Source organism: Struthio camelus, chromosome 22 (genome assembly GCF_040807025.1).
Source record: "Struthio camelus isolate bStrCam1 chromosome 22, bStrCam1.hap1, whole genome shotgun sequence".
Lineage (NCBI taxonomy): Eukaryota > Metazoa > Chordata > Aves > Struthioniformes > Struthionidae > Struthio > Struthio camelus.
In genome coordinates, this window is record NC_090963.1 from 5,498,718 (window position 1) to 5,512,147 (window position 13,430).

General features: G+C 42.5%; 1 protein-coding gene across 4 annotated transcripts in view; it reads right to left on the reverse strand.

Annotated features, from left to right (window-relative positions):
* Positions 1–1,400: 1,400 nt before the first annotated feature.
* Positions 1,401–13,430, reverse strand: part of LOC104143531 (beta-galactosidase-1-like protein 2) — a 31,980-nt gene continuing 19,950 nt past the window's right edge. For all 4 annotated transcript variants that reach the window (XM_068916881.1, XM_068916882.1, XM_068916880.1 and 1 more), the window contains 11 exons: positions 12,518–12,602; positions 11,362–11,499; positions 10,610–10,690; positions 10,009–10,115; positions 9,449–9,595; positions 8,946–9,017; positions 7,905–7,983; positions 6,598–6,685; positions 4,119–4,233; positions 2,564–2,680; positions 1,401–2,114 (listed from right to left, as the gene is read on the reverse strand). In XM_068916881.1, the coding sequence (XP_068772982.1) occupies positions 2,028–2,114; positions 2,564–2,680; positions 4,119–4,233; positions 6,598–6,685; positions 7,905–7,983; positions 8,946–9,017; positions 9,449–9,595; positions 10,009–10,115; positions 10,610–10,690; positions 11,362–11,499; positions 12,518–12,602 (1,116 nt within the window). In that variant the 3' untranslated portion in view covers positions 1,401–2,027. The remainder of the gene's footprint in view (positions 2,115–2,563; positions 2,681–4,118; positions 4,234–6,597; positions 6,686–7,904; positions 7,984–8,945; positions 9,018–9,448; positions 9,596–10,008; positions 10,116–10,609; positions 10,691–11,361; positions 11,500–12,517; positions 12,603–13,430) is intronic.

A 13,430-nucleotide genomic window follows, 5' to 3' on the forward strand; every position in this document is an offset into this window, starting at 1 on the left:
TACCTAGACGGTTCTTAAAACGCTATAGACTTGTTTGTTAAGTTTCACAGTTCAGCAGTCTCCCCTTAGACTAATGACATGGTGTATTTCCCAATATTTTTTAAAAAATGATTTTTTTGTAAGTAAGTAAGTAAGTTGTTTTTTCCCACTGTGTATCAAAATCATTGAGGAAAAGTTGCATTCTCTAGCTCCCAGTCATGGAAGCCTTGCTACGTAGCCTTTACGAAAACGTTCTGTTAGAGGCAATGGCTGAAATGCTAGTTGGATAGAAAGCATTTGATGGTACTTGTCGCCAGCTGCACTATGGGAACAGGTATTGTTATCTTGTATTAAAGCAGTAGCTCTCTGCATTCAAGCAGATTTATTCTATTACTGTACTAGCATCCCAAGTTCAGTTCAGTCTGCATACCCTAGAGTGGAAAGAGACATTTTAAAAAGAATGTGAAGTTTTCATGCTATTCAAATAATTTCCAACTGATGTCCTCTTCTAGCTGCATGTTTAGTTCCACTAATGTTAGTTCTATTCCCTGCTGGGTTGCAACCTTCCCTCCTTGGAAGGAAATAACTTTCAGAAAAATGCAGAAGATCAAGTCCAAAACACAACCCTGCATATACACTCCACTCTCCTCAGAAAATTGGTCACACAAGCATGGGCCCTTCCAGCTTGCCTGGAGGCTACCATGGTCCTTGGGAGCAGAGATACACCGGTTTATAAGACCAGCTCTGGCCAGGATGGAGTGTATTACAGCTGCCCTGTCTGTTTTCATTTTTAAGTAAACTGTATTTAAATTTGTTAAATAAAATTAAGTATGGTTTTTAAGAGCCAGGATCCCCTGCAACTCCATTATCAGAGCCAGTGCATGTGTTTGGTGTTTCTCTCACAGCCTGAATCCTCTGGTTACGGGAACAGAAAGCTAGAGGGGCTGAGCGACTTGTCAATGATTCTGAACAGATTCACAGCTTCCTCTCCCTAAAGAGATGGCAGCTCCTCAGTGACTGCGGAGCTGGTGAGTTAAGAAAAATGTCATATTTTCCTAAATCATTTGATTGTGTTTCAAGGCACAAAGATTTATTAAAAAAAAAAAAAAGCACACACACAAAACCAAAAACCTCCCCCCCCCCAAGATTTCATAGCAGGTTTAACTGTAAAGTAGGAAAGCTCTCTCCCATTTGCAACTCTGAATGCAACCCCTTTACTACTTCCACAGCCAAAATCTGATCCCTGGTCCTTTACAAAGGGGAATTTCATCTTTAGGTGCTTTAAAATGAGAGCGGGGTGGAGGAATGAATGGAAGGCTAGCTAACTGGTCCTTTTCCCCTCCTGCACCTCCTCTTTGGAAGTTCTCTCTTCAGCCTGACCTGGGGCAGAATAGTAATTGTGAGAGAGGACAAAACACAGCTGACTTTTTAGAACTTTTTTTTCTTTCTGAGGGAGAGACAACCTCATGTTAAAACTCAGTGGAAAAAAGCTTGACGTTAACTCATTTGACATCCGACCTGGCTTCCAACAAGTGAACAAATAATGGTCTCTTTGCAGAACGAGCTATTTAATTCTGCCTGGAAGTGCAACAGAATGGTTTTCCACACCTGGCTACTCACATGATCATCAGCTATTTTCTCCCTATCTAATTATAGAAAGGAAGAGGCCAGTAGTAACACATTTTTAAAGTCACTGGAGAGCTGAGCTCAGATTTCAGTTCAGGTGGCTTCAGTTCTTTCTCTCTCTCTCCTGCCTCCAGCACCCTTTTACTCCCCCACATTCACCGGACTGTCCGTAACATCATGCGCAGCCATCCAGGCTCTGGGCCCTCTGTAGTGCAGGAAGATGAGCTTCCACATCCATCAATGAAACAATGGACTCCGCTCCCCTGGGGGCCTGTTCTCTCTTTTCTGAACTTATTGCCAAAAAGCAAATCCTTTATCTGGGTGTAGTGGAAATTAATGTGCCCAAGTACCTGGGCCATTGTGTCCCCAGACATGCAACCATGACTATCCAAGATGAACCAAACATGGAAAAGAAGTTCTCCTCAGTCCACATACTGGGTCCTTCCTAAATAAGGTATGTCGACAGATTGTATTATCCGGCCTGCAGTTCGCTCTTCAAAAATGATAATCTATGGAAGAGAAAGACATGTTAAAGTTCCTTCATAAACAGGCTGAGCTACTTTAATTTTTAGGGGGGGAAAAGGGCATGTGATGGTAGCAGGGGAAGGAAGCATCATTTAAAGAGATCAATCAATATGAGCCTGAGCAGTTACTATGATGCTACAGTACGACATGATGCAGAAAATGAATTAGCATCAAATCAGGTTTGTCTTGGTTTTCAACTTGATGCTGTGCTTTGAAGTTTAGCTGGCATCTTTGTCAAGCCTTAGTGGTTGTTAGAGCCATCTTTTCAGCCTTAGAACACCACTTTCCCTGATTTTCACAGATCTTAGGAACACTCTCCTTCCTCTGCTATCGGGCTGGTTTTCAGCTGAAGATGAGTAGTTAACGTGCTGCACACTCCTACTTTTTTGAGACACACAAACAAACAAGGAAAAAACGCACCAAAGCTTCTCACCTCATTGCTCCCTTTCCATAACCAGGGGCCAGGAAGGTAGAGAGTTTCCTGAGGTCCAATTTTCCAGTAGCGGCCTAGGTTCTGACTGTTGACAAACACAACTCCTTTTTCCCAGCCCTAGAATCAGGACAGTACGCAGAATTACTGGTGCAGCTCTATTGCCTCGTTAGGATCCCCACAGGAAGTTAAATCTACTTTCACACTTGCATTCTTTCAGGCCACCTGCTGCCGGTCCAAGTGAGCTCAACTGCTCTTAAGGCAAGCTGAGAAAGATTTTAAACCTTCACGTTCGCAAAACGACGACAGTAGCGCAGTCTTCTAACTGTATCGCTGCAGGAGGATCTAGAGGCTTCGTCAGGTACTGGGGGATCTTTCTTGCTAAGCTCTATATGTAGAGGAAGAGATGGTCCTTTCCTCAAAAATACTGCATTCTCAGTTCTTAAAGAAAAGGCTTCCTATTCTAGAAGCATCTGTGGATTGTACTCTTCCTTACTACATCTGGATGCTTTCCTGTACTTCATTAAGCAATATCATCTATGTGTTTGTCACAGGTGCTCTGTTCTCCCATTATTTTTCCTCCAAGACTGTACTCTAAAGACATACCGAGCCTAAGAGCCTCTCCTAAGGCAGAGGAAGGTGAATTCTTACTGGTGGACTGACCAGCGCAAAGGTTAACTTGCGTACTACCTCAGGGCAAGTTTGCTTCCTTGTTCCCTCCGTACAACTCCCTGAAGCCATATCTGATTTCATTTAAGTAAGCTCTGTTGCACAGGAGTTATCGTTACTGCTTGCAGTAGCGATTAAGAAGGGTAAAGCTTTCAAAAAGATGTGTGATTCAGGAGCTTAAGTGCCCTGATGACTCTATGACTTGCAGTGATTCACGGTCTTAAAGCAAACTTTATCCTTTTAAACAGGCATACCTTTATTTCTTCCCAAGCATAGAATATCTTTCCCCACCTATTATGCAGGTGACAGGAATACTGTACTGTTGACTAGCATAATTTACAACAAAACATAAATGAAAGAGTGAACAGTACAATAATGATTAGTATGAACCTTAGCGGGGTGGCTCTCAGGGAGTGAAATCAGAGGAGGAAGTTTAATAATACATCATCTTGAGCAGCAATCTTCCACAGAAGGAAAACGTGAAGGCTAACTATCATCCCATCTCAACAAAGAATTTACTCTTCCCATATCATATGAGGAGGTAGGGATAAAAACAAGTGCCTCCTTTTTGTTTTGTGCCCATTACTCCTCTGCAAACTGGAAAATAAATAGCACTTCTATGTTTATAAATGAGACCTTTTGTTCATTAGCAGCTCTGCAGAGTCAGAGTGGCACACATTTTCTCATCAAGACCACTATAGACTGAACAGAATTACCTGCCAGCTTGAGAAGATTTCTACAACCTCAAAATAATTTGCTTTCTCCAAGACCAGAGGAAGACTACCAGGCGGTGTCCCTGACTCATTCAGACCTATTACTCTCTGTAACCAGACTTTTGAAAACCTTGATTAGGAGGGGAAAAAAAAAGAAAAAAAGAAAAAGGACTTGCCTGTAGCTTCAAGAAAGTGTCCTGTGGCTGATGCTCTATCCATAGCCTTCCACGAAAAAAAGCTGGACCAACAAAGTAATCTGGGACTGCACTCCATCCAGCAACATGTCGCAGGCTGTAAGGGAATGACCAAACACACACAGCTAATGGCACGGACTATCAGATGGCACTGAGAGACAGGACGCTTGTGTCAGGATCATTTCAGACTCGTGCTTACAATAGTGGACTGTTTCCTTTCATGCCTGAAATGTCAAGGAGTTGCTTCCTACTGGTAGTGGCTGCCCATAATATTTATCCGGCTGCAAAAGGATGAGGCTGTTCAGCTCCTGTAAACATTCAAGGCAAGCACCTAGCTGATATCTCGCCTCTGCTTAAGGTAACTGTTGTGGCGGTACACGTTTCAGTCTTCATTATCCTACACTTGCCACATCAGTAAACTGCAAGTCTCTGTTACAAGAAAAGGATGTAGGGGGCTATCTCCATCTCTAATACGTTATAGCAAAGTAAAAATATATGCTTAATGCTGGCTGCTGAAATGCCCTTCCTGCTTCAAATGCTAATGCCATGGTGCAAACTTGAAATGCATATTGCCTGCACAGTCTGGAGGAAATCCTGCAGAACTGGTAGGGCTCAAACAGACCTTCCTGCCCTGGCAGTACACAGCAAACTAAACGTCTTCTGTCATACCCAAAAACCAGAGGATTGCTCATGCATAGACTGTAAAGTTAGGCTTCCTGCACTTCAGAAAAACTGACACTCCTCATGGGTGTCTCTGGAAATTGAACTGCTCTTTGCATTTAGGCACGATGGCAACGTGTTTTAGAAATGCACAAGACAGTGCTCACATTACTGCACAGAATGGAAGTTGATGTTGGTCAAATAATGATCTGGTCAGGAGGATCTGAATACTTGGCTAGAATCGTTTCCAGTCTTTCCTTAGAGAGCGTCTCAGGTGTTTCTCTCATACTCTCTCCACAGACCTACTGTCCCCATAAATTGTGACGAAGCTTTAGTTGCAGTGTTAGCAAAGGCTACCCACCCAAATCAAATGTTTGGGATTATGCTGAAGCTGTCTCATGCAACTAGTAACTGGGCCTTGATCCTGTTTAAAACCAAGAAACTTTACTCTCTGCTAATCTGGGTACAGCAGTTATAATTCTGTATGCAATAATCATAAGAAACAATGATTGTATCAAGGAATACTAACACATCCTTCAAAGCTTGCAGTAATTAGGGGCAATCTGGCATTATTTCCTACCTTCTGGTAACAGTTTGGGAACAGGGAACAAACAGGAGAGAAAATGAGGAACCGAGGAGTCCCACAGAAGCCTGGAACTCGTGTCAGAACACGTTCCCTCCTATCCTCCTGAATTGCATCTCTTGGAACCGGGGAAGTTATTGATCTAGTGCAGCTTGACTGTTACTGAATTGTTCAACTAAAGCCTAGGACAATTCCTTTTGCGGTACCATGGAGTTCATCCTTCTCTGCAGTGACTGTAACTGGATTGTGTTTCATGGCTACTGGTCAGTTGCCAGTAACTGATTGCAATTTGATTTTATTTGGGCATGGCAGCTCACTTGCTTTCATGCCCCTCACTGGAAACACTCTTCTAAAACAAGTCTGTAGTCAAAGGTTATGCAGGTTACCCCATCAATAAGAATCCTTTGAGTAGCCCCCCAACACTGCTAATATTGTCCTTAGAATTTCAAACTGTAGACTTTTTTTTCTTTTTAAAGATAATTTTAGTTTAACATGGCCTCTCTCCCCTTCCTACATGAAATGCAGGAGCTGCGGTTATCTTGAGGGATGCACATGTGTTACTTTCTGGTATTAACAATATAACTGAAAATAGCTTCTTTGGATCATGGCCAGAGTCCACAGGGCAGCTGTTGCCTTAAACACTTGGTAAGGCTTTTTATATCCACTAGCAGAGGCTCATTGACCTACCCCTGCTAGATTTCTTCTTCAGTCTTTCTTGAATTAAAGCAAAATAACTTAAAAAGCATGGAAGAAGAGGAAGCCATCTGGACTTGTTAATGTACTATTAGTAGCTTCCTAGAATTAATCCTTCCCTTGTGCGTTTGAATTATCAAATATATTATAGCCAGACTGCTAATTTCAAGCAAGAGCCAAACTCCTCCAACCTGTCAGTATGCTGGCACGCAGTGCTTCAGCTAAGCCACACTTTTACCTGCCTCGTCTAACCCTGTTATACAGGCTCTGAGGAAGCCTTTAAGTCTGCCACAGTGGCAATATATTTTGCCTCTAAATAATGGTTTAGATGAAGTGCTGCAATTTTCTATACTACTTTGGGCAAAGCTACCAGAGAGGGACTTACCAGCGCAAAGGTTTGCCTGCCTACTTTTACCTAGTGTTGCCTTTCTGATACATTGAACTGCTCCCTATTAGATTTTGTACCTTTGCTAAATAGTTAGGTAGTTTCAAATGAGAAAGAAAATTTATAGACATCCCACAAACCTTTTCATGAATCCAGGTTTCATCTCCAGACTGTAAATCTTGAAGTTCCTCAAGGGGGTTTTATTCAAGAAGACATCACCAATTAAGCCTGCAAGAGCAATGGGGGTAATGGAAGAGTTGAAAAGCAGCTAAAGCTGATAGATTTTTCCTATTTGAATGCAAGAAACAGCAGGAGATGGAAAGCAGCCACATTCTGCAATGGAATTAGAGTCCATATGGTCCCATTGCTCATCCAGATTGAGTGGGGAACATGACTATACTTTGGCCTCTCCGCTCTCTCCTCTGCTTTAACTCGCTAAGCTGTTAAACACCCTCCAAGCAGAAAACACTGTTGGCACACACAGCAGATGGGTTTTTGTTGTTGTTGTTTTTTTAGTCAGCTGCCCGTATATGGATTTTTTTAAAGCAGTAGATCAGTTACTTCTCTAATAGGCACAGCAAAATACAACATGGGGAAGCACTAATGTCCAATGCTGATCCAGTGCTTTTCATCCAAGGATCTTAAGGCACCTTACAAATTAATTTAGTTTTAGTACTCTCTTATTAGATAGATAAAATTCTTCTCTGTGTAGTAGGCAAAGCCTAATCCAGCCCCCTAAATACAGGGCTGCAGTTGAGACTGCCTAAGAAACACAGAGGCATTGCACACCTCCTCTGCAGTAAAATGAAATTAGTCCAGTCACATGCCTAACTCCATTAGACTACTCTGTGTACTTTTTGCATGCAGTTCCCCAGTGAAATAAGTTTCATTCAAAAGGGTTTCAGCCTCTTCCAGATCCACAATCATACGTGATGGACTTGAGCATTTTACTACATTCTGTTCAACAAGATACAACTCATACCTCCTGATACTGTGCGAGTTTGCAAACGTTGTGCTCCTCCAACATCAAACCACAGAACAAAACACAGATCAGAAATGGTCTTCCTATTCTCCCTGAGAAGTAACATGCTCACAGAGCAAGAGGAAGGGTACCTAATATCATCTGGCAAAAGCAGGAGCAGAACAAGATTCATGGTGGCCTTTAGTCATTTCCCTCTAAAATGAGAGGCCTTTAGGCAAGCCATGAAGCAGTCACTCCTTTTCATTGATGATCACTCAAAACGGAGTGAATAACTCTGTTTTTTTAAAGTTCCCTCAGTGTCCCACCTACTCCCTGATGGTAGTCTTACCTAGCACAAAGACAGGTGCATTGGGTCTTGAGTCTGCTTCTCTGCAGAGCATGCAAGAAGGACATTCCTACAGGGCTTAAACTCAGAGAACTGTCTAGGACAGTTTGAGGCTCCAAGAAAAAAAGAACTTAACTTACCTTTCCGCTGTTCATTCAGTGCCAGGCCGTAATTGACACGACCACGGTTCTCTACCAAGAGTCTTAACTGCCTGAATCCCTGTTTTAAAAAAAAAAAAAAAAAAAAAAAAAAAAAGGGAAGAGCATCAGCTGGAGCACTGCAGAGCATATGTTGTATCAACTACAATGCTGGGCAAACAGAGGTCAGTAGAGGTGTTTAAGGGGGGAGGTGGCATCACCTTTAGCAGTTGCAATTTGCTTACTGTGAAGTTCTGGATCATGAGACAGAGCAGTGTCTCCAGATCTTTCAACTGCAAATAACTATGCCACTGGGGATCTCTCAAGCCTTTTCATAAAATTCTTAACTTTTTTCTGCTGAATTTCAAAGTACCATTTTGATTTTTCACACACAGAGCCAGAAACAGTGTGTGATTTAGCACAGGGTTACATCATACAGCTCTGCCATGAGTCACAGGAACATCATTTAGCATATCCACCCACTCACCCTGGTCCTAGGAGCCACGCAATAGCTCTGCCAACCTGCATCCATTCAATATACTATTTTATTGCCAACGTCTGCTGGAGAGATGGTTGGTGTGAACGAGGCTAGAGAGAGGCATTCCTCCTCATTTCACTTGAGATCCCAAAGTTGTAAGAAAAAAACCAAACCCCCTTAAATCTGCTTTGTGCCGAGGAAGATAAAGCCTACATGTTGTTAATGAGCACAAAGAGGGTCCCTATAACCCATGTCCACAGTTTGTGGGTGCAGCAGGAAGGCTGGCAAATTTTATGCAGCGGGGACTACACTGACCTAAAAACACTCCATGGAGAGTATCATTCAAAAACCATTTCCCAGTCACAAAGAGTAACAGCATTTGAAATCACACTGTATTTCAAAAGTGAAATTACGTCTAGTTAAGGTATAACAACTGTTCTTGGTGTCTTGGTACTATACCAGCTAGTTAAATGGGTGGTAGGTGCCCTCTTGACAGCTATGCCTCCTTAGAGCCCTAGGTTCTGTCATCCACATATTACTGCTGTGAGCGCTCTCCAATTAGTTACCTGTCCCTCAGGAAGGGAGAGCTCCACTGTGTTGTAATCCAGCTCGCCAACATACATGGTGTTAACAAACACCTGCAGAACAAAGCACAAGAAAGGAGAGCAATTTCGGTTATAAATCAGTTTGACTATAATCCTGTGACACACAGGTTACTGACCTCTCTTTGGGGAGGAAACTACCTCTGCTTGGGACTAGAACTCAGAGTCTACCTAACTCTGTCACTGACTCAATCTAGGTGAAGGAACAATTCGCAAACCACATTTCTCAGAACGTGCAATAATGTGATGTTTAAAGATGCTTTTGAGTTTTAGGAGACTTGGATCTCAAGCCAAAATTTACAAATGATAAGGGCTGGGGCTTAGTTGTGAACTGAAGGAGAGAATCACAGTTCTGATCTAAGAAAACTTCCATTTTAATTCATGGCTAGCCCGTTTCCTGCCTGGTGGCCAAGACCAAAGCATTGACATTTGCGTGAAGTCAGTCATAGTTGCCCTGTGCTTCTCACCTGTGCTCGGTCACGAATATGGTCCCTAGAATGCAGGTGTCCACCACCAAATATGACAGTCTCGTAGAGCACGTATCCATAGGACTGCCCACTGCTATCGTTTAGATGCAGGTTTTCCATGTTAATTGGAAACTCTGATTTAATGGGCTGCAAAGAAGAAACAAGGTTAACTGCAGAAGCCGCCTCTCGGTGTTGACAGGCCACATAGGAGCAATTCATTTTAGACAGGTGGTTCCACTCTCCCACAGATTACATTTACCCTGTCAGCCTCCAGAGGTCCATTCCAATCTGAATTGTTCTGTGATTCTATGAAAGCTACAGCAACGAAGACAAGGATACCAGGAAAGGGTGCCAAGGATTTGCAGAACCCGTGTTCCCAGAGAACAGAAGTAGTAGGAGTAAAATGGGTGAGAAAAAAAGGTCCGTCTCCTTTGAATATCCTTGAAAAAACATTCCCCACCTTTATACTAATGAGATAACACACCCATGCACTAACTGCCTTTTCCACCTAAGAGGCAGTGCCTTTTAGTGCTGAAATACTTGGAAATTGATAGTACTACCTGTAAAAGAGATGGTAACACATCCCAGAGAGAGATATATTGATGCAACAGGATAGCACCGTATGATGCCTTACTTTCAATCATGGGAGGGAGAGGCAGAGGCTGCCCTATGTTGCAAAAAAAGAAAAGGAAAACAAAAACAAAAAGATAGATTCAGGAATTATTTAGATGCAAAAAAAGTCTTGCAGAGCCCCATACCTGCTGAAAAAAGGCCTCAAACAAGTGTGAGGGTTGGCTAAGAACCATAGCAACCACAGCCACCTACCTGACCCTGGAACAAATAACAGTAAGATATAAGTTATATCTTATTTGTTATAGCAATAAGCATCACTAATGGTGTTTCCTTCCTTCAGATTTGCATTTATTTCCAGTTTGCTGACATACATTTCGTGGTATAGTCAGAGCTGCTAAATGCTACCTGCCTGCTGAGAGCAGACAAGATACTTGGTATTTCTGGCCCTCCCTCCCATCTTTTGGGTAATGCTCCCAGCCAGTCAACTGAACAGAGCCACGGGGCTCCAGCAGAAGGGCCCCTTTAAAAAAGTCGCTGATTTAGCACTGTAGGCTAAAACAGTATTTTAGCTCTTGGATTTATAATTACCAATGATCATGCTGAAGAGCTGTCGGAGCTTGAAAAATTTGGATGTGTAGTCTCCAGCCTCTGTCAGCACAGCATCATAATCTGAAAAAGAAGCACGTGTCTTAAAAGACATACAGCATCTCTGGAACAGCATTCACACAGACTGTCATCTTAAGAAATAAGAGCACAAGACCCAATTTTCTTGGCACTAGCTGTCTTACGGACACCTGCACCCTACCATCTGTATATGAATGTGGCTAGGCCAGCATAGAGTTACTTAATTTGGAGAGGACCCACTCACTATAAGAGCAACATCCTCCGAGGGACCCAATCTGTACGTGTCCATAACTTCACACAGGATAAATTCAACAATTAACAATTCTAGCAAAGCGGTACTGGGGCAAAAAGAGCTTTAAGGCACAATTTGACTTGGTAAACTTCAAAAACAAAATAGTAGCTTGGATCATCATCTTTCCTTAGGAAGAAGAGCCAGTACGGAGATAACATGAAGCAAAGCCATCACCTGCAATTTCTATTCCCCGTCCAGAATGAGGGGTTCCTTCACATCCTGGAACGGGACTGGAAATAGGAAATACTAACGTAAGCCCCCTTGTATACGGGCATTGCATCTGATCCACACTGCAGCTTGTCTCTCCACAAAGTGTTCTCCTGATAATTTCTCAATGCTTCTGTCAATTGTAGCTAGCCTAAAGGGCAGCGTAAGCTGTGCTGTCACCATAGGTGCGTAGGCAAGGCAGCAAAAAAAACCTCACCGTAACTGGTGACGTCTGACTTGTATTCATCAGCCTCCAAAGCACCACTCATGAAGCCAAAGTTGGTCCCTCCATGAAACATATAGAGATTGATGGATGCTCCTAATTTGAGGATGCTCGCTACAGTATTCACCATTTCTGTAAAGGAAGAACAGTTCAGGAAGGCTACAGACCAAGAAACTAGGCTAACACTCTTCCAATAACTTAAAGCAGACAGAAACACCTTGTTCCCTGTAAGTCAAATTCATGCCTGCGTAATTAGAGTGATTTCTTTTGCCTCAGTCTTCTGACATATTGTGAAAGATTTATGCATTCAAATATACCTTTCACATAGGTGGAAAAGAGTAAAACTCTCATGGATTTGAGCAGGAGTTTGGCTTAAGCAAAAGAATTGTAAGGACTACTTGATCAGACTCCTACACAGCAATGACCAAACCACAAAGACAATTGTGCGAGGATGAGAAAGTCATTAAGATAGTCTCATATAGCTCTGTTTTCACTGCACTTTAGATGCCCTGGAGATTTTTTTTTAGTACTAGTTTTCCTTGCTAACGAGTTTCTAAACTGGAAAGAGACTTAAATTTTCAGAAACGTCGTAAGTTGCAAGAAGCTTAAGTTTGCCATATTCTCACAAAAGGTACATTAATCCCCTCTTAATGAGGAATGATTATTCACTAGACAAGTAATGTCATCATGATGGAGGCTTCGCAAAAATTCATGACATTTTTACAAAATATAAATAAAGACTCTGCAGGATTTAGATGAGCCCAGGAGATGGATAGAGGTGACCTAAGGCACTGGGTTGCATGTTTAATATCAACATGGAGTAGCCTAAGGCCCTGGGATGCTTTAACACTACTATCTTAAGAAGTCTGGTTATCTGCACAAGCCCCTAGAGTCCTCGTTAGGGGAACGGAAAGTAAGTTTCGAAAAATACAAAGAAAGAAAATGCTGCTGTATACCAACATTACTAGAGAAAATCCAAGGCACAGCAGTGTTAGCCATTCACTGAGCAATTATTCATTTACGAAGATTCACACAAAGCAAAAGTTACTGCTGGACAGAAAATGTGGAAAAAATTGTGTGTTGTTTTTATTGGTAGCTGTTTGTGCAGCAGTAAACCCCCTCCCTGTACAACACACTCTGTGGTACTCACCATCTGCATCAAAGACATAGTGAGGGCCTCCCCAGTTATCAAACCATCCAGTCCAGTACTCCATCACCATCTTTGGCTGATCTCTCTGTATCAAAACAAAAGCAAAGAACTAAAATGGAGACGGGGCAGTCCAGCACTCACCCCTATTTTATAGGGTAGCATTGTTCAAATGCAGTTTGGGGAAATGGTTTACAAGAGTGGTCTCCTCTCAGGTTGGCAGTAAAAAACAAACAAACAAACAAACAAACAAACAAACAAACAAAAACCCCAGCTACAGAGCTCTGCACAAGTGAGGAGCAAGTTGCTGTGGGCTGGCAATGCCCAGAACAAGCAGGCAAAGCAGAGAAGTACTATACTAGGCACAAAGCAAGAACTACAGCACAGAGTCGGGTGATACCAAACAATTCTGGATATAGTTGTTTGATAGAGCTGTAGCAAAAAGACAAACCAATTGTCACTGTTTAGCTTCTGCTACAAATACACATTTATAAACGTCCACTTATCAGCTACGCCACTGCCAGCGGAGAGCGTGCAGGTGCATTGCAGCCAACGTTTGCCAAGGTAGGAACAGCAGACCTTAGCGGCTTAATGCCTTTTTAATGCTGCATATGGTGCTGGCAGGAAAGCATTAGCCTTTGCAGGAATTAGGTCTTCATTAAAAAAGCTCTGCACACAGAGCAATTGCTTCCCATTTGTCACTGCTTGCCAGCTCCTTTACCTCCTGTAGAATTCCACCCAGTCCCATCAAGCCGGACAGAACAGGATGCGCTCAGCCTGCCTGGCACTCCCTGCTCATGGTATTTATTTCTAGTCAAGGCAATTTTGCCCTTTATTTGATAGGAGCTTTATCCTATGCTACATGAAATGGCCAAGGGAAGTAGCATTAAAGAAACTCATGTTTTATTAGGAGAAA